At 38.0% G+C, this 20582-nt stretch overlaps 1 protein-coding gene across 2 annotated transcripts in view; it reads left to right on the forward strand.

Moving 5' to 3' along the window:
* TUSC3 (tumor suppressor candidate 3) overlaps positions 1-20582 on the forward strand; it is a 140003-nt gene that overhangs the window by 40892 nt on the left and 78529 nt on the right. For both annotated transcript variants that reach the window (XM_032468679.1, XM_032468680.1), the window contains exons 3-4: positions 15865-15982; positions 19855-19995. In XM_032468679.1, the coding sequence (XP_032324570.1) occupies positions 15865-15982; positions 19855-19995 (259 nt within the window). The remainder of the gene's footprint in view (positions 1-15864; positions 15983-19854; positions 19996-20582) is intronic.

The following is a 20582-nucleotide window of genomic DNA, read 5'->3' on the forward strand; positions in this document are numbered from 1 at the left end:
GAATGTAAATTTCCATTTCTCTGGGATAAATGGCCAGAGAGTGTGATGGCTCTGTTGCATGGTAGTTGCATGTTTATCAGAAACTGACAGAATGTTTTGCCGAGCGGCTGTGTCGTTTTACATTCCCACCAGCAGTGTATGAAGGACCTAGTTTGTCCATATCCGAACCAGCATCGGCGTTGTCACCGTTTTATTTTAGCCATTCCATGGGTATGCAGTAATAGCTCATTGTGGTTTTATTTTGCATTTCCCTAATGTAATGGCGTTGAACATCTTTTCCTGTGCTTTTTTGTCACATGTGTGTCACCTGTTTAGTGAAGTATCTTTTCATGCCTTTTGCCTATTTCTAATTGAAATTTTCTTTACTGAGTTTTGAGAGTTCTTTATATATATATTGTAGATAGTTCTCTGTCAGATATGTGGTTTTTAAATACTTTCTCCTAGTCTATGGCTTGTCTTTTCATCCTCATGACAGAATCTTGTGCAGATTTTAATATAGTGAGTCCAGTTTATCTGTTTCCCCTTTTACAGATCTTACTTTGGTTATCAGATTGATCTCTTTTTTGCCTAGCCCTCAATCAAAAGGTTTTGTTTTTTCCTCTGTTTTTTAAAAGTTTATAGTTTTATGTTTTACATTTCGATCTGCTCTTTGGGAGAAAAAAATTCAGTCTTTCATCACTAAGTATGAAATTAGCTGTAAGGTTTTCATAGATGTTCTTTATCAGGGTGAGGAAGTTCTTTACTAGTTTACTGGGACGTTTTATCATGAATGGGTGTTGGATTTTGTCAGATTTGGGGGCAGTCAGTGGCGTACGAGTTTTCTTTAGGCTGTTGATATTGTAGATTATATTGAGTTTCAGTGTTGAATCAGCCTTGCATTTTGGAATAAATCCCACTTGATTGCAGTGTATTCTTTTTATGTATTATGGAATTCTGTTAGCTAATATTTTGTTGAAGAATTTTGTGTCTAAGTTCATGTCAGATTTTGATCTATATTTTTCATTATTTATACTGTCCTTGTCTAGTTTTGGCATCATGGTCATACTGACCTCATAAAATGTACTGGGAAATGTTCTCTCCTCATTTATTTTCTAGAAGAGTGTGTGAAATTACATGATTTTAGAAATCGTGTTAATTCTTCTTGAAATGTTTGATAGAATTCTCCAGTGAAACCTTCTTGATAAGTTACATATTCCATTTCCTCAGGGGTTAAGGACAATTCAGGCTGTCTGTTTCTTCTTGGCTGAACAGTTTTTCTTTTCAAGAACAAATACTTTTTATGTGGTGGCTCCACATTTAAAGTCTTCACATTGTATAATCATCTGTAGGCTTTATGTAGATTTCTAAAATCATTTTGAACTTTACTGGACTCCAAAATTATTAGTAACATGGGCCAATGAAAAAATAAAACAGTTTCTCTTAGACTAGCTTGCAGAAAGGGAATTTCAGTTTTCTGAAATTTTCATGAAAGATCTCATCACGGGCTAATAATAAGTGTCTGTTGGGGCCTAGCTCAAAGCAGGTAGAAAAGGTGGTGAGCAGAGTATTTTGAAAATCAGCACTTCAGGTGATTGAGTCCCCTCCTGTCAACTTGAGGGCCTTACTTAAGTGGGCATTAACATTTGTCAGAATCGGGCTCGCGCCAAAGGACTGGGTATGTTTATGTTTATCCAAGGGATGCTGAAAAGCCCTGCAGAAATACTCTTTAGTTGGCATTTGGTGTAACAGTTCAGATTCCACACAAATACAAGCTGTCTTCTGGCATCCTACAATACCATGTATATCTTAGGGAAATCATTTCTTTGCTTCTAAGAATTGAACATACTGATTTCCTATATTCACCACTATTATGATGAAATCTATTAAATTGATTATTATGTTTTTCTGCAACTATAATCTAGAAAGAACTTTATTATCCCGGTATTCATTTCAGTTATATAATTGTATTTTGACAACATAAACCACAACATACAATTAAACGGTATATCCTTTAGGTAATAGTTTACTTAACACATTCTGTTGCTAAATGCTTAAATATGGACCCTCAGTTTTTTAATGATGCTCAAAATAATTTTTATTTGCTTATTTATTACAGCCTATTTTGTAATAAACTTTCAAATTTTAGAATAGTTTTACATTTACAAGAGAAAAAGTTAAGATAATTCATGGATCAAGATGAGGGTGAAGTTATTAGAGAAGAAAGAAAGAGCAGGTGAAGGTTTAGAGGCAAATGAAAAGTGTTCCCAGACCCAGACTCTGATTTCATTGTTTTGGGGTGGGGCCAACACATTGACATTTTTAAAAACATGGTCTAGGGAAGCCTAGCGTGCGGCCAATATAGAGAAAGGGGAGATAAGCAGGTTCATGATTGACAGCTTTTAAAAAACTTAATTTCATTGAGGAACAGTGGGAATGGGGGGGCTTGACTGATTGGGTGACTGTATAGCATTGACAAGGATCCTTTATGAAACTAGAATACCCAGATTTTTAGTGGAGAATTTGTAGAATTAGATGATTTTCTTCCCCAACATTCAGCAATTTAGGAGCAAGAACACCCTCCGTAGGGGTTGACATGTTTTCTTGTATTCTGCGAAGTGGCTTAGGTGAATATCGTGAGAATGGTAGTGAGAGTGTATTTGTGAGAGTATATTTGAAATGTGTAACTGTGGGTGCAAAGTTGGATAGGGGTCAGAGAAGCCAGGGGACGGTTGATAAACTATGTGTGATACAACTAAGCTTAGATTTTCACAAGAGTGAAGTACAGGTTTTGTGTAAAAGGATGATGGGTTGAAAATTAGGAAGTGGTTATAAAGGACTTATTTAATAAATAAGTAAAATGCCAAAGTCTAGTGTGGCTGATCGCTGATGTTACAGGGAAACTTGAGGGAAGGGTGCTGAAATCACTCAGGATGTTAGTGTAACAGGAGAGGGAAAAAATTAAGTGAGCTGCAAGAGGGATGCCTTAGAGTTTGTTGGACGAGGATGATACGTTTATATTGTAGAATAATACAAATGTAAATGGAGGATCTGTTAAATAATAGTGGTTGAGCAGTGGTCTGAGATCTGCTGTCACTGAGCCAAGAGAGACTGTGAGCCATATGATCGTGGGCAGAGTGAATCAGAGATCTCAAGGTGACAACGAAGATGAATGGGTAAAGAGGAGTTCTGAGAAAAGTTTTAAAGGAACAGTATTCAAATTGTGTCCCATATTAAGCCCCAGAGGGAGTTGTAGATTCACTGCGAAAGGCACCCTGTCACCAGCAGCCATTTTTTTAAAACATGAATTAAATTCTCCTTGGTCCTTCTGTGTCAATGTAATTTTGAACCATTTCTACAAAACTGCTGTAATTTTTTATAATCCTGTAGAATCATTGAAAAGTTCATAGCTATAATTTTAAAAGATTTCCTTTGTGAGACTTCTCTGCTTTTTTTCTTTAAGAAAAAGTGAAATTTTCTTCTAGAGCTAACTCAGATTCTCCAGTTGCTTTTCTTTGCCGAAAGGCTGGCGAATGAGCTGTTGGCTTCCTTGTAAGCCCTCTTCTCTTAGCCAGTCGCTCTGCTCTTCTTTCACAGTCAGTTTATTCACAAATTTCAGAATTCAATTCTCACCTTCCTCAGTGCTAACATCAAACTCCTTTGCCAAATAGAGTTGTTAATTAAGACTACTCAGTACAGTTCTCACCTCCCGTAAGTGATAACTCCAAACTTCCTCTGTCAAATTGTACGATAAGGAATATTCCCCGTAATTGCCAAGTCTTTTAAGATGCGTGCTACCACAGAGTTACTCACCTCTTCCAGAAGGCACTAAAAATCCTAAGAACAAAAGATCCTCTTCTAAAGTTATTACTGTAGATCAACTGTAGATCGATACATACAAGAAAAAAAAAATCCAGGTGAAGGAAAAGAAAAAAGTACTTGTAGAACCCAGCAGAGTGCACACAGAATCAAAGGTTGGTAATGTGCTGGAAATTAACATATTGTTGGACTTCAAATAAATGGAAAAATAGTAATTACAAAGGTATTCTAAAGAGGAGAGTGAATAAATTATTACATGGATACATTAGGTGTTAACTAGCTAACATCCTTCTCTAATTAAATAAAATTATTATTTACTATGTGTAAACTATTTGGGTGGTCCTATGTTAAGTCATTTATATATATAATGTCTCATGTCATTCTCACTACTCAAAAAGGCAGGTCTGGAAAAAAAAATCCATTTTGTATTTTTTTGTTTGTTTTATGAGGGGGAGGTAATGAGGGTACTGGGGATGGAACCCAGGACCTCTTGGGTGCTGAGCATGTGCTCTTCCACTTGATCTATACCCCCCCCCAATCCATTTTGTGGATGAGAACATCAAAGCTAAGAGGTTCTATACTTTATCCAAAGTCACATAGCTAACTAACACCTGTCAGGGTTGGGATTTGTGACTCCAGAGCTAGGAAGTTTAATGCTTTCCCTAAGTGCGCATATCCCTCAGTGCTTTTCCTCTGTGAACTGGAATTTGCATTTTTGCTTTTGCATTCCCAGCTAAGATTATTCATCTTTTAGGGCAAGGATCCATCAGCCAGCGTTTCTTAAACTCATCAGATCATGAATTGCTTTCATTCAGAGTAGCATCTCAGAACAGGGACCGGTGGGTGGGCGGTGGCTGGCCAACACCAGGTGGAAAAGAGCTCCACAGCCTTTTGTCTTATTACCGTGAACTCACATCTCTTAGGAGATTGACTCTAAAGTGAGCACATCGGGTGAGAATCGTGTACAGATAAAATCCCTCTTGTACATCTCTTAATGCACTTGTAAGCACTTTCTAAATGGCTTTGGGACCACAGCCCGTATCGTTGCCTCTAGTCCTTAGATGATGTTTCCCTGTGGCCTTAATTCCTAAGTGTTTCTAATGTGCCTGGCCACCTGAACAAGGCATCTCACATGCCGTTCACACGAATTCTTTGCCTGGCTTGGCTAACACATGAGAACTGCTTCGGGCTTGGTTGAATCCATGACTAGTGTAAGAGAAATGTTGTTCTAGGGCTATTGCTGAGGTCCACCTGGTTTAATTTCTTTTTAGGTTGAAGGTATATGACTGAACTTAACTGTATTAAATTTCTTCCTAGGTGTCTCTTCCTCAGATTGCATAATCCCAACTCTTTTAGAATGAATAAACCAATGTTTTCAATGAACTGTCACTATCTATGTGACACTGTAGCCTTCTCTGAGTTCTGTGTTCTGTATTATTTGTATATAAAGTCCAGCTTTAGTCACCCATCTTAATTTCAGACCTACAGAAAATTGAAACAGTAGTGCAAAGACACCAGTGTACCCTTTACCAAGATTGACTAATTTTAACATTTTGCCACATTTGATTTTGCTCGTGGACTTAAAGACGTACAAGATAAGCGTTGAGTTTTAAGTTCTGTTCAGGGTCTTACTGAGGACTATAGGCTGGGAGATAGCCACTCAACCCCGAGGAACTGCTCTGAAGAGGTAGGGGAGGAGCCAGTTTATATGTGATTTTTCTGGGTGGGGATACATGCAGTCAAGTACACAACTTGGCAAAAGATTACTGCTAATCCCGAAGAACAGATACCTCAAGTTAATGATTTTAGTGCTTTCTGTGTATTGGGAAGATGCAGGAATCTGGGGTCATTGAAATTCTTCCTGAGATGTGCGTCTAACTATCTAGGGGCCCATCTATCCAAAGCACAGAGTGCCTCATCCTGTTTTTCTTCCTGAAATCTCAGGGTGCACTGTCACTGGGTGGCTGCAGTGGTTGCCACTTAAGTATCAGACTGGGTGATAAGAGATGCTCTTGTTCTTCTCCGTTCCTGTTCTCCTCTAAATATAGGTGAAAAACGAGTCCCATACCAGCAAATGTACTTACAGCTTGTAGACATCATGAAATATCACTGTTAAATATTCAGTATGCATCTTTTGAAAACAGGACATTATCAGAATACTGTTATAACTTATGAGTGAATTTACATTATTTTAATGATACAATCTTAACATTTGTCTCCAAAATGTCGTTTATAACCTCCCCACCCCAGTCTGGGAGCTTGTCCAAGGTCATCTGTTGCATTTGATTGTGCCTGTCTAGTTTCTTTTAATCTATAACATTCATACACTTTTGACCTTGGCTGCTTTTCTTTTTTGGGGGGGGGGGAGAATCCAGATCCTTGTATAGGGTCCCAGAGTCTGAGTTTGTCTGCTTGTTCCTCACCAGATTAAGTGATTTGCTTTTGGCCGGAGCACTGTAGGGATTATTTGTGGACTCCTTAGTGTAGCGTATTGGGAGGCACAAAATGTTAGTTCATCCAAAAGCCAGTGAAGAGATGGATCACCTGATCAGGGTGGTGGTCACCACATCTTTCTGTTGTGCAAGTATGTCTTGTTTCCCTTGTAATAAGTGTTTGGGGCAGGTGAATGGGTTAGGAGAGGGGATACTTTGAGATCATGTGACTATCCTGTTTCTTGGTACATTTTTACCCAGCAATTGTAACATCCATTGATAATCTTTGCCTGAATTTGATGTTATATTGGTGGTGGTGAAGTGATTTTTCAACATTGTATCATCACTTCTACATTAATGAGTTGATATTCATCTACAAGGGAGAGCTTATCCTCCTTCCCTTTTTCCTTTTATTTTGAGTATCTCAGCGCAGATTCCGGTTTTATTCACTAATCCATTGCTATGATGATTCTTCTTCATTGTGCAAGTTGCCCTTAATTTGACCAGTGGAAACCAACTTCCGTGTCCTTTCTGACTCTACAAGACATCTAAGCCTACTTCATACTTCCCCTGTCATGGAACTGCAAGAAGCACTTTTGTCAAGGAGCTCTTAGTCCTTTTGGTAGGAAACGATATTTAGAAAGCAAGAACTGGGCAAGTGACACGCTTTACTGCTGGGGTGGTATTGCTTTCAGCCCTTTTTAGCAGACAGAGCTCAATGTGAGTGTGTGTATGTGTATAAATTAGGGCTTTCAGTTAGATATCTCCTATTCCAAGCTAACACTGCAAGGTTCTTCCTTTATTTCCCCATCCCACACTACTGTCTCCTTTCGCCAAGATGAAAAGCTGAATCCCAGCAATCCTGATATATTTGTTCACTGCTCTCTTACAGTGCATGTAAAATAGTTTTAGAATTACACCACCAGTATGATCTCTGAAAACAAATAGTGAACTAGACTTCCTAATTTCTGTGCAGTCCCTTTCTTCTTTTAACCTTAGAAAAGAAGACTTTACCTCAGAATATAATGTTTAAAACTTACTTGAATTAATCCTTTTCTCTGTTGGTTGTATTTTCATTTTGATGTACAGTTAGATTCATTTGTTAACATCTGTGTTCAGTTTTAGGGTTTGCTTTGCTACACTTGTTGGTTTAATTTATCTTTTGACTATGCAGAACACCAGCATGCTCTCTGTAAACACACATCTGTATGCTCATGCGTATATGTGTGTATATACACACAGACCTTTATATGTAAACTTGGAGAAATACAGAAGTGGACGCTTTTAGAAGTGTCAGTCTGATCCCTGTCCTCTTTGCCTCATTCCCTCCCACCTCCTATTGGTAATTATTCATTAGAATCTGGTTTATCCATTCTGAATATTGTGTAGTTTATTTCATCAGTTTCTTGTGGATGGAGATTTAATTTTTTTTCTGATACGTATTTTGACTTTATAAAAATGCCACAGCAAATATTTTTGTGCATATTTTTTGTATTTGTGGGGATGTATCTTCAGGGTAAATTCCTAGAAATGAGGGTGCTGGGTTACAGGGTGAATGCATATGTAGTTACATTGTTGGTGTCCCATGTAGAAGGCTTGTGCCATTTTGCACCCCCGCTAGCATCTGTCAAAGTGCCTGTTTCTTCCAGTCTTGAAACAGAGTATGTGGTGAGCTGTTGAACTTTATGCTAATATGATAGATGAGAAATGCAGTTTCGTTTTATATCTTTTCTGAAGTTGAGCATCTATCCATGTTTAAGTGTCATGTGTATATGTTTTTCTGTGAACTGTTAATATCTTTTGTTCATTTTTAATTTTTACCTTCAATTGTCAGTAGCTGTTCATATGTTAAAGAGAGTTATCCTTTATGTGTGGTACAGGTTGCAAATGTTTTCTCCCAGTTGGTCATTTGTCTTTTGAATTTGCTTACGGTGTTTTTGTGTGTTTTGTTTTGATTAAGAAAAAGGCTTTTTTAATATTAAATGAAGTTGAATTTATCAGTTTTTCAATTTTGTTGCTTCTGGATTTTGAATTGTGGTTGGCAGAGATGTCCCATGCCTGAGTTACAGGGGATTTTGAAGACTTAGTACAAAACTCCCTGCATAATATTGTATTGATAATTTTATATTGAGACATATTGAAATAGTATTTTGAATATATTGGATTAAAGACATTAAAATTTGTTGCTTTTTAATTCTTGTCACGTGCCTGCCACGAAAAAGTACATACATGGCTTGCACTATGTTTCCGTTGGACAGCAATTTCCTAAAGGACATATCCAGTTTCCTTACAGTGTTCGTGTATGTTTCCTATTACTACTGTGACAGATTGTCACAAACTTAGTGGCTTAAAACAGCACAGGATATTGTCATACAGTGCTGGAGGCAAGAAGTACAGAATCAGTTTCACTGGGCTAAAGTCAGGGTGCTCCCGGAGGCTCTTAGGGGAGAATTTGTTTCCTTGACTTTCTGGCTTCTAGGGCTCCCTGTGTTCCTTGACCTGTGGCCTGATCTTCGGTCTTCAAAGGCATCCGCACAGCATCTTCAGATCTCTCTCTCTCTGACTTCTACCTTGTCATCGTCACACCTCCTCTCTGACTCTGACATCCCTGCCTCTCTCTTATGAAGACTGGATACATTGGGTCCATCTCGACAACCTAGGATACTGTGCTCCCCCCCCCCAGATCCTAAGTTACCATGTCCACAGCATCCTTTTTACCATGCGAGGTAACACAGTTACCGGTCCTGGGAATTAGGATGTGGACATGTTGGGGGGCTATACATATTCAGGCTACCTCATTTTTGTAAGGTTACGTTGTATATATGTTTATACTTAGACTTACATTCTTTTTTTTTTTTTTTTTTGCATTTGGAATATATTCTTGTATATGGTGAGAAATAAGGATCTTTTTTCCCCAAATAGCTATGTAATTGTTTCACTACTACTTATTAAAAAGTATATCTTTTCCCCAGTGATTAGAGATGCTGTCTTCATCATACACCAAATTTCGATATATGGACTGGAGTACATGTTTTTAATTGTTTGATGTACCTTTCATATATTTAGCAGCATTACATTGTGTGAATTCCAGAGGCTTTATTATAGTTTGTTATTTGGTGGGGCTCGTCTCCATTCATTTCTCAAGTTGATCTTGCATTTTTATTTCCCCAGATGAGCTTTACAGCCAGTTTGTTTGATTCCGGAAAAGTGCTTGTTGATACCTTAGCTGGGGTTGCATATTGACGTATCTGTGTGAGGAGAACTGACATCTGCATGAGGTTGTGTCGACCCATAGAACTAAAGATGAATTTTCATTTGTACATCTTCTGTGCCCTTTAAGAGTGTTAGATTCCTCTCACTTATATTTTGCCTATTTCTTGTTAGCTCTATGTAATCTTTTTATTGGAATGTTCTATTATATATTTTAACTGCATATTTTTGTGAGTACAGGGAGGCTGTTGGTTCTTGTATGCCACACTACTGAATTCTTTTGTTCTTTGCAGTTAGGTTTGTTACTGCCTCTGAGTTTTCTGAGTTTACCGTCGTGTCATCTGCAAGCAGAGTTTTGCCTTGTCTTTTCTTGACTGTGTTGGCTAGTACCTCCAATACAGTGTTAAACAGTAATATATATAGCAGATATTCTTGCCTTAATGTTGGATTTTTGGGGGCCAAGGAATGCCAAGGATTGGCCACCACCAGAAGCTAGGAAGAGTTCTCCCCTGAGGTTTCAGTGGGAGCATGACCCTCCCTCTTCAGAGGCGTTGGGTCCATTTAATATATTTCAGGGTATTGAGTAAGGTCTTCAAATACATGCAGCACACATCCAGAGAGAAGTCACTCCGCTGGAATCTTTGTGCAGGGTGATGTTTACCAGCTTTTTTTCCAGGGTACCAGCACCATGATAGGTGGTTCTGCTCACACCAGATCTCTCTCTCTATATCACTGTCTATAGAAATTCGATTAATTTGAGGTTTTATGAAGACATACTTTGGAATAACAATGCAGTATATAGTTATATATGCATAATTCATCAAAATGTGTAACCATAAAAGGCATACATTGGAATTTTGATATGAATTGGTTGCTTTATAGGAAATTTGATTAACATTAAAAAGAGAAACCGTATTTCTTTAAAAATCCTTTCAAGGGCATTAAAGATACAAGTTAGATTCATCTTGGGAGCCATATGAAATATACACAATGACAAATGAGTTAAAAATCCTTTCTAGTTTTATATAACCCTTTACAAAGGATTACAATATAAAATGTCTTAGCATTTGGATTACGTGATGTTTTTTCTTGTTTCCATAATAAAGAATTGAGAAAATTTAGTAGGACAGATTTCCCAGAACTGTGCCCTGCAGTTACTGCTTAAGCCTTCCTGGGTGCTTTGCTGCAACTTCACTGCCCTCTTCAGGCTGCATGCGACTCTATTAGAAAAATTCACAGCATTCTGTCCATTCATAAAGTTAGGCATCTAATGTTCCTATAAACTACTAAATACTTTCTTTTAGCTAACAGTGTTGGAAATGTGCTTATTTGAGTTATTCAGTAAACGCTTGGAGCGTTTGTAGTTCTCAGCTTTCAATTTCAAACGGCAGTGAAGTGGAACGGTTTTAATAAGCACCAGTGATGCCGTTGCTCATTAAGTTAGTCCCAGCTGACGTAAACATATGCAAGAATCCAGTGAATTTCTTTGTCATCAGGATTCTTCTACCCCTGTTAAACATGAGGAAGTCAGAATATGGGGAGATAAGAGATAATGGAGTTAAGTTATTGGGGCACGTTCCTTCTAATGAGTCTTTTATACTCTCAAGAGACATCAACATTGAAATGTGTCTTTCTCAGGTTCCTTGAATTATTTTTGGTGACAAACAGATCTGTTCCTTGTCCTATTGCTACTAAATTACACTCAACAGAAGAAAGCTGCCATTTACCTTGTCAGTATTAAATTTTTTCTAAGTATTTGTGTTGAGAAAAATGTAATTTGCTTGGCTCCCTTGGAATTCTTTATTCCACCCAGATGTGTCCCTAACTAGACACAGCACGTGTCGAGGACGTGGTTGGTTGCTTTGCTGCTCTAGATTCGAAAGGAGAGTATGTAAGGAACAGGTCGTATCTTCATTTATATGCTATTTTAATAGCCTCACATATTTGCCCAACTAGACCATTATAGTAACATTGTAAGTGGTTTGCAAACATTTTTTCCTCCTTCAATGTATTATACACACTGTTGCCAGATACAGGTTTCTTAATTAGTATTTTGCATAATCCACTTCTTTCAAAACACATGTACTTGTTTACTGTTTACAGAAGAAAGTCAGGATCTTACTCTCTTTCTGCTGGAAGAGAGCTTCCAGTCTCTTCTTTCCTTATTTTCTAACATGAAACCAGCATTCTGTTATTAGACTCCATAATACACATTCCAGACTGGGCAGTCTTTGTTTATCTTGCTTCTGTTACCTTAGTACTCTCTTCCTGTCTTCTCGCTTATTGTTATTTTAGTCCATCCATTCTTTTTTGCATTTTTTCACATCCACACTTTGTCCAGCTGCTCCAGTCTGCTGTGTAGCACCTACATTCTGCTTTCTTTTTTTCAATAAATAGATCTTATTTATGTATTAGAGTCCTTTCTCTAATAAGCTTCTTAAGTGGAGACTGAGGTATCCTTTTTCCTTATTGCAGCACATATTAAAATGCTGAATAAATATCATTGATGATTAAGATCTAGGTTCTATACTGCATATGAAAGTTGACATTAGGGACATGATGGTAGGTGATGGTTTATTTACTCATAAGCTTTCAAGTCAAGACCACTATTCCTTTGACAAACAGCATACATTTCTGACAGTACATAGATCTGAGGTGTTTCTTTTTTTCTTCCTAAGACCACCAATACAGTGAAGTAGACTGGCCTTAAAAGAGACATGAACCTGTGACATAAATCTGACTAAGCAAGTGAGACTTTTCAGAATTCAGAATCTCTGATTTGCTGTTACTTAGCTTTAGGGTGTATATATAATACTGACTCTTTAGGAAAGTATATTATTCATCATCATACCTTTGTTAGATGCCTGTTCTGGACTAGGTCCTAGCCACTGAACAGTCCGTGCATAACCATAATGTGCATAAACGGAAAAGTGTATGCATAAAATAAACAGCAGTGCCTGGGAGCTGGGAATTTCTATTTCCGACAGGTGCCTGAAGTATTATAGAGGTTTGGAGTGACTTCTGAAGGAGAGGCTTTTTTGAGCAAGCTTTTGGAAGAAGGAAGGACACTTTAAGCAAAGGACTTAATGCTTTAATGCTTAAAGAATGAACACAGGACGTCACAAAACAGAGAGACCCTTTGAGCGTATGGTACGTTCGTATGGACATGGATCGTAGATGTGAGCTGGGGCCAGGGTCTGGTGGGTCTGGTCTGTGATTCTGCCCGTGGTCTTCATGATGTAGACAGCGGGGAGCGCTTTAGGGCTTTGGAACAGAGGATAGAACCTACAATTGATTGTTGGGAAATGAAACTGGAGAGAGTGGATGATGGAGAATACAGAATTTGAAGGCAAAATGAATTCATCCTCTTTGACTCCTCGGTACTACTTACCACGTTTTCTTGTTTACTTTCTTCAGAGTGTTTCTAATTATCTGAATTTTGGTGTGTACTTGTATGAGGCATCTTTTTCTCACTAGAGTGTATTCTCCTTGACATCAGGGCCCTTGCATTTACTATTCCCTCCTTCATTACCTGACACATTGTTGGCACTAAGAGAGATTCGGGGAGTGAATGAATGCATGTTTAGTAGATTCTAGTAGGTCTGGGGGAGGTTGTAGCATTACGAGGGAAAGAAATTCAACATTATCCCCGTCTTATATCGTTCCAAAAGACACTACACACAGATGTTGAATACTAAAATTGTTTTCTTCCTGTATATTTTTCAAAATGAAGCATTTTCATTTCTTAGAATATCATCATCACAAGAATTCCAGTTTCTTCTTGCTGATTTGCCATTTCCCTAAGTTTCATTTTAACAGTTAAAATGTGTTTTTGTGTAAAATGTTCTTTCGTGTAAAAATAAGCTGTTTCCTTAATTGTAGTGCCATCCTTTTAATGCTTTTTTAAGGTAGCATCAGTCTCTTGAGTTTGAGTCTGCAGAGATGTTGTCATATCTACTTAGTCGTCAGTGCCAGCTCACCGTGTGAAGTTACTGTACATTTTTTCTTTGAAAATCAGTGATAAATAACTACCTGTAATATTATATTCTATCTGACAAAAATCAAGTCGGATTTTAGGGCTCGTGTTGGTCTTAACTTGGTTTATTATTTAGGCGTAGAGGAGCTGGGGGGCGCCCTGAGGGAGGGTGTGAGCGCGTGGTCGCGTGGATCCCTCTGGGAAGCAGACAGCAGGTTCTCATTTACAGCACAGCATGGGTTTGCCAGCATCCTCAGTTCTCTCCTCTCCAGGCCCTTTGGGCCTGCTCTCCCTGCCACTGGAAATGCTCATTCTCCAGCTCTCTCCTGTCATACTCTCAGGTTTTCTCATTTTTTGCACGCATACTGCCTTGCTATCAGTTATATCCTAAAGTAATGTCACATGCCTTACATTTCTTCAGACATGTTTGTTTCAGACTTAATGGACTGCTTGGCCTGGTACACAGTTCTAGATTGAAAATGATGTGCCCTCAAAGCTCTGAAGGAGCTGCTGTGGTACCTGCCAGCCTCCAGTGCTGCTAACAACCAGCCCCATTCCCACCTTTCTGTTTGCCCTAGTTGTCGGGTTTTTTCCCTCTGAGTTTTTAGGATTTTTTTTTTTTTTAAATCCATAATGTTCTAAAATACCACAGTATGTCTAGCTGTTGTCTTTTCTTATTTGGAACCTGGGAAGTAATTTTAATTTGAATACTTAGTCTCCTTTAATTGTCTTAACATTTCCAGAAATAGTTCCTTTGTCTGTCCTCTCTTTCTGGGACTCCTGTTTGAACTTTGGCTTTATTGGGTTAGATATATCCAGGTGCGTCTCCCCTTCCTTTCCTTAATGTAGTCCACATGTGTCTTTTTGTTCTGTCAATTTTACTCAACTCTGTCTTCCAATATTAGTTTGAGAAATTATATTTTCAGTTTATAAGTGCTTTTTCTTTTACTTTCTTTGCTCATTTTTATATGACATTTTTTGTGACTCCTGGTAGGAAAAGCAGTCTGCTGTGCACTCTGATCATCCCTGCGTTTTCTTGCTGGACATGCCAGAACACGGAGGGTTGTGTGTGCAGCGACGGGCCCTGAGGAGTGAGATCAGGTCTTTGATCAGAGCACGAGGCTTGTTACCACGTACTGTAAAAACAGTGAGCCCCTCCGACTCAGTATTGCTCTCCTGTAACACAGTCGGCTGTGTGTGCCTGTATCTGGGAAGGACCTTCTGTGTCACCTTGAGAGTGGGAGGCATGAGGAGCTGACAGAAACAAACAGGAAGTAATAAAACCCTTCGTCTCTGACCCCGGAGTCTGCTGCCCCCGCCAGGGTCCATGAAGCAGTGACGGGCTGGCTCGTTAGCAAGGTGAACTCTCAGAGCCGGCACCTCTGCGGCTTCTAACCCGGTGTTTTTCCTCGCTTTCTCCTGCACTGCCGTCTTCTTTGAGGTTGTAACTTCCTCCATCAGAACTTTTCCACTAGCTCTTTCCACTAGCTCTTGAAATCTCCTCTCTGCTGCTGACTGTGCTCCATGTCTTTTTGTTCTCACAGGGTTATACCTTCTTATCTCTTCTGTGGGGAGGGGGGCTCTCCAAACTCCTGTGAATAGTCAGCTGTATGGAGGAAGCCCCCACCTCTCTTTAAACTGTTTCAGCCACCACTGTCGCTTCTTGTTTCCATGACTGTGCTGCCATCCTTCCAGCAACACCATTTCCCTATTTCTAATCCATGTCTGCGCCTAAAAATAGAGCTTTACTATCTGGAATGTCAACAAAATGTCCAACAGAAATGAATTCAAAATAGGAGTCGTTATGGCTCTCAGAGGAGTGGTTGTTTGTGGCGATTGGTTCAGCTACTCGAGAAATTTTTGCTTACTCTTAGGTGCGAATGTAAATGCATTTTTATCTGGATGGACTATATAAAGGTGCAGTATAACTATTTACAGTTTTAAAACATGTATCCGTGGTATTTCTGTTAAACTGAATTGCAAAATTCTCAAAAAATGCTCTATGCCTTTTACTGAAAATCATCAGAAGGATGGCACAGAATGATTTTATCCCCAGAGTAAGAGTTGTCGCGCTTCCTGCTCAGAGGGCCAGAGTGGACGTTTTGCCCACAGCTTGGGTTGCAGCCGCGCGGCTCCGCCCGTACGTAGCGCTGCAGCCGCGGCAGGGAGTCCGTGACTCACCTGGTGGTGCTGCCGGAAACCTCGTGAATGACAACATTTGAATTTCACATAACTTTTACACATCATGGAATATTCTTTTTATTTTTCACTTCCACTTAAAATATAAAGTCTGTTTTCTGCTTGCAATCCATGCGAAAACAGACCAACTCTTGCCCTCGAATTACCTGTTTTATTAATAGCTTATTAATTATTCATGCATTTATTTATGAATAGGTCTGTTAAGGCTTGAATACTGATAATGTCTCAACTCTGTCCCATTATCCTGATCAGGCAAGCCAATGAGGAATATCAGATCCTGGCTAACTCCTGGCGCTATTCGTCTGCGTTCTGTAACAAACTCTTCTTCAGTATGGTGGACTATGACGAGGGAACAGACGTTTTTCAACAGGTAAGAGTTTTATTTTAATAGTGTTGGTTCTGGTTGATGCATCTTTGTTTGCCAGATAAAAACACAATTCATTGACTATCATGTGTAGTTATTAATTCTGTGAGAGGATTAATGTTACCTTTATCATTACACAGCTTACGCCATGAGTCAGGGAACACATTTTAACTTCTGTACTGTAAATAGGTTTTTTCAGCATACAGTGGCAGTTTACGTACATTAACCTTATTGTGATATTTAATTGTATGTAGTTTGGATGGTATTTTGTGTAAATTTGTGAAATTTTTATGTAAGATTCAGTGTCAGTTTTACTTAACCTTTACTTCTTCCAGTGTGGCAGTTTTATGTGTAAAGTATTAAGTATTTATTTAAAAGCGTTTGTTCTTTGTTACGGACTGAATTATGTCCCTCCCAAACTCATATGTTGGAGCCGTAACCCACAGTATGCTTTTGGGAGGGGTACAGGGCCTTTAAGGAAGTAAAGTTAAATGGGGTCATATGGATGGGACCCTAATCCAAGAGGACTCATGTCCTACTTCTTATGAGGAAACAGCCCTGTTGGCATTTGTCATGGTTATATCATCGTCATTGCTAACATTGAGTCCTTATATTCCATGGACTCTTCTAAGTGCTTCATATGTATTCTTTCATTTAACTTCACAACAATCCAATGAGAAATACTGTTTTTATTTCTATTTCATAGATGAGAAAATTAAGGTATGGAGAGGTTTAGTCACTTGTCCCAGGTTACAGAGTTAGTGTAATATGGAGATAGCATTTGAGCTCAGCTCTGGCCCCCTGATCCCTGCAGTTACTGATTTTTCATGTTTTTCACTACCTGATCATGCCTTTCAAATGTAGAACTGATTGCAGTGCCCAGCATTGATTAACTCGGGTCTCTTGGTCTATTTTATTTTTCTCACATGTGACACTCTTGGCATAATTCTTTACTAGGTCATGGAAAAGCATTTAGTTCTGTCAAAGAATCGAGCTCACTAATTGTAAATGGGCCATTAGAGAGTATTTCTGCTTATTCCAGATTGATAATTCATTCTTCTTTGCCAGTTTCTAGTTGAATAAGATCAATTCTCTCTTTTTTACCTTCAGTACCCTTGGTCTCTCCTATTAGTATTCTTCGTTTATTTCTTCCCCCATAAATTTATTTTGCCTTTTGGACGTGCTTCTTTTTTGTTCAGCTATTCTGCAGATATTGAGTGCCAGCCTACTCTGTACAAGCAATGAATTGGTGAAGGAAACAGTTTTTCCCCTATAAAGAGCTAATAATAAAGAAAAACACATAAATATGTAAGTTCAAATAAGTATAAAGAAAAATTATAGTAGTCTTAAGATCCAAATATTATTTCATGTAATTTCTAGGTCTCTCTTGAATGTCAGGAGAATTGGCCTTAGAGGTCCTCAGACGGAAGTGCTGTTCGCCGTGTGCCTGACTCCTCTCTGCCTTCTTAGGCGGCAGTCATCCAGGTCCAGTCTGAGTGCTAGAGCAGAGGCTTCAAGCCTGAACACCTACCCTGGCCTGGAAACTAAATGAAGAAAGCTGGTTGGATTTAGTTTAGTTTAATTATGGTATCTTTGTTTACATATGTACTTAGTAAAGAACATTTAATTATGCAAGTAAGGAACTAAAATTTTTAATATACTGTTTTTATTAAAACAATCTTTCTTTTTTACAAAAATAAATATTGAATGGAAACATTCAAATTTCACTTCTAACTGCTGTAAGAAATAAAATCAGCAAAACAGCAGGCAACTGACCATTGGCCTCATTGTTGAGGAAATAGAATGGCAGGGGTGGAGGGAACTCCAGCGGACTGGACAGGACCAGTTGACTCCATGAGAGAGAGGCAGCTCAGCTCTGTCGAGTGCAGAAATGCAGCCCACTGTAGCTAGATCTGGTTTTCAAGTGGAGGCCTGCATAATGAATTTTTATATGGAATTTCTCTATCTTTGAAATGTTGATTGCTAATCCAGAAAGAAAACAAAACAAATTGTGGGGCAAAGTAAACCCGCCTTGTGCTAGGTACTGACTCTAGGCTGCCAGTATATAAATCTATAGATAGATATAATTGTTGAGTTCTTTTATGTGCTCTAAACTTTTTTTTTTTTTTTTAAGTTTGGCATAGATAAAGAGAGTTGAAGACAAGATTGGTTTTAGTTGAAAAATTTCCTCAGGTTAATTTCGTTTCAGCAGAATTCTAAATATGGAACAGCTTTTTGTCTTTTCCAAAACCTAGCCCCTGGCTTAGCAATAAGAATTTTCATTTTAAAAATGCAGAAATGCAGAAAAGTTAGAGCTGTTAATGATTTTTATGGGGAAGTTATATTTTGTTTGACTTGATAACTACTTAAAGGTTCTTAATGCTTATGTTTTCTTTCTAACTACTGAATCACATTTTGTTGACATACTCTCTCTAAACTGGTATTTTAAAGCATTGTCAGCAATAAAGTGATGTCTGAATATAATATTTAGAACCAGTGCAGAAATTTGTCAATTCCTGGCTGGTTGGAAAAGTAACGTCTTTGTGATTCTCCTGTGATGGTTGAGGCTGTGTCTGACGACAGGCCGACAAGTTAATGACTATGGCATTAGAAGGAGCTCGGCGCTAGAAATCAGGTCCTTGTTGTACCCTGCTTGGTGCAGCCATGGGGAGTATGTATGTTTTAATTCAGATGAAAGCTTTGAGTTATATGATTTTTTTTTAACTCTAGGATGTTAAGTCTTAGCCTAGAGTTTCTGACTATCCCAAGGCAGGGACTTCCTCTCTTGATTCTTCTATTGACATGTTGGCTATAGCTGTCTCTTGTGCATCCATCAGGAAGACACATAGGAACAAAGCCTGGAGTGGGAGGAAGCACAGGGCAGAAAGGAACTGGTGACTGTGTTTTGTTCAATTCATTAAAAATTATTCAGTGTCCATAACATGCAAGCCCACACTGGTCCTACTGTATCTTTACCTTCATGTCAACTGTGATCTAATGTACATTATTTGATTTTGCTTTTTATCCTCATTATTGGGAAATGCTGAACTATATTGCAAGTCAGGGCCAGAAATATCTGTGCTTTTCATTTGAAATGTATTTCTTGGGCAGTTGGAATTTAATATGTATGTATTTTTACAGTTTACTCCTCAATGCAAATTAACTTAATATTTACTTTTAGATACTATATTGTTAGTAAGTGCCATTTATCCCAGGGTACTGTTCTATTCAGTATACTTTTCAAATGGAACTTGCCTTTAGAAAATAATTGTGAGAGAGAACCATTTTAAGATAGTTGAAATAATACGAGGAATTTAACAGAAGACCGTCATTGTGGATTTCTCCGACAGTCTGGTAAATTCAAGTGGTTTAGAGCGGAAATACTGGCTTCTGTTAACAGTCATCATCATTTTAAGCTCTTTAAAGTTTTCATAGAGAAGTCAGTATACTTAAAATATATTGTAGTTTTTATCTTTCAACAAATGCTAGTCCTTTTTCTTTAATAAATGCTTAAGAAGTGAAATAGTCTGTGTACTGCCAAATTACAGTATTTCTGTTTTGCACTTTGCATCACTTCATTCTTTACTCTAGTTATAGAATTATCAAATAAATAGAGGATACAGCTGAGGATATGAATGATATATGTTAACTCAATATTCAGCAAACTTGGCCAAGTTCATGAGTTCTTTTTATTCATTTTAATGTACTGTTGAATGAAAAACAGTAATTAAGCTCTGGAAAGCCACTTGGATTTTCATAATAAATGCTTTCTTTCTTTCCAAAATTCGTGCAGAAAGAATATAAAAATGTTAGATTAATGATATATAAAGATGGCTGGGATATTATATGTAGTCTTTTTTAAATCTCATGTTTTGCAGCTCAACATGAATTCTGCTCCTACATTCATGCATTTTCCTCCAAAAGGCAGACCCAAGAGAGCTGATACTTTTGACCTTCAAAGAATTGGATTTGCAGCTGAACAACTAGCCAAGTGGATTGCTGACAGGACGGATGTTCATGTATGTGTTTATTCCCCACAGTTTTTAATTAGTGGCTAATTAGCTTGGTTTGTTAGAACATCGTAATAAGGCCACAGGATTTTTTTTTTTCCCCCAATTTCTCTGTAGAATATTTCTCCTTGCTTTGGGAAAACTGTCTGATAGCTGTAAGCTAAACTTTGATCAAGGTAGGTGAATTTAAATGATTTTTAGAATAATGGTTCTTAAAATATCAATGAACCATTAAAGAATACATGAGTTAGGCACAGAGTAATTTCAGCAGCTTAAAAAGAAACTGAAATTTGCTCAGTGGTCTTAGTAATCAAAGAAATTCTAATTAAAAAGCAAGACGTATAGTTTTTATTTATCCTTTGGGCAAATATAAAGGGGATCATACCCGCTTTTCAGGAGCCGTGTGGGAAAATGGCCCTCACATATACTGCTCTTGAGACTGATACAACTACTTTAAAAGTAGATATCATGTCTTTATTTTATGTAATTTAACTTACTTCCACTTCCAGGAATTTAACTGAAGGAATAATCAAGAATGATTTAAATTCGTAGCCATAGGGAAATTTTTAAACATTGATTTCAATGTAAAAAATGGT

The sequence above is a fragment of the Camelus ferus genome, chromosome 26 (genome assembly GCF_009834535.1).
Source record: "Camelus ferus isolate YT-003-E chromosome 26, BCGSAC_Cfer_1.0, whole genome shotgun sequence".
Taxonomy (NCBI): Eukaryota; Metazoa; Chordata; class Mammalia; order Artiodactyla; family Camelidae; genus Camelus; species Camelus ferus.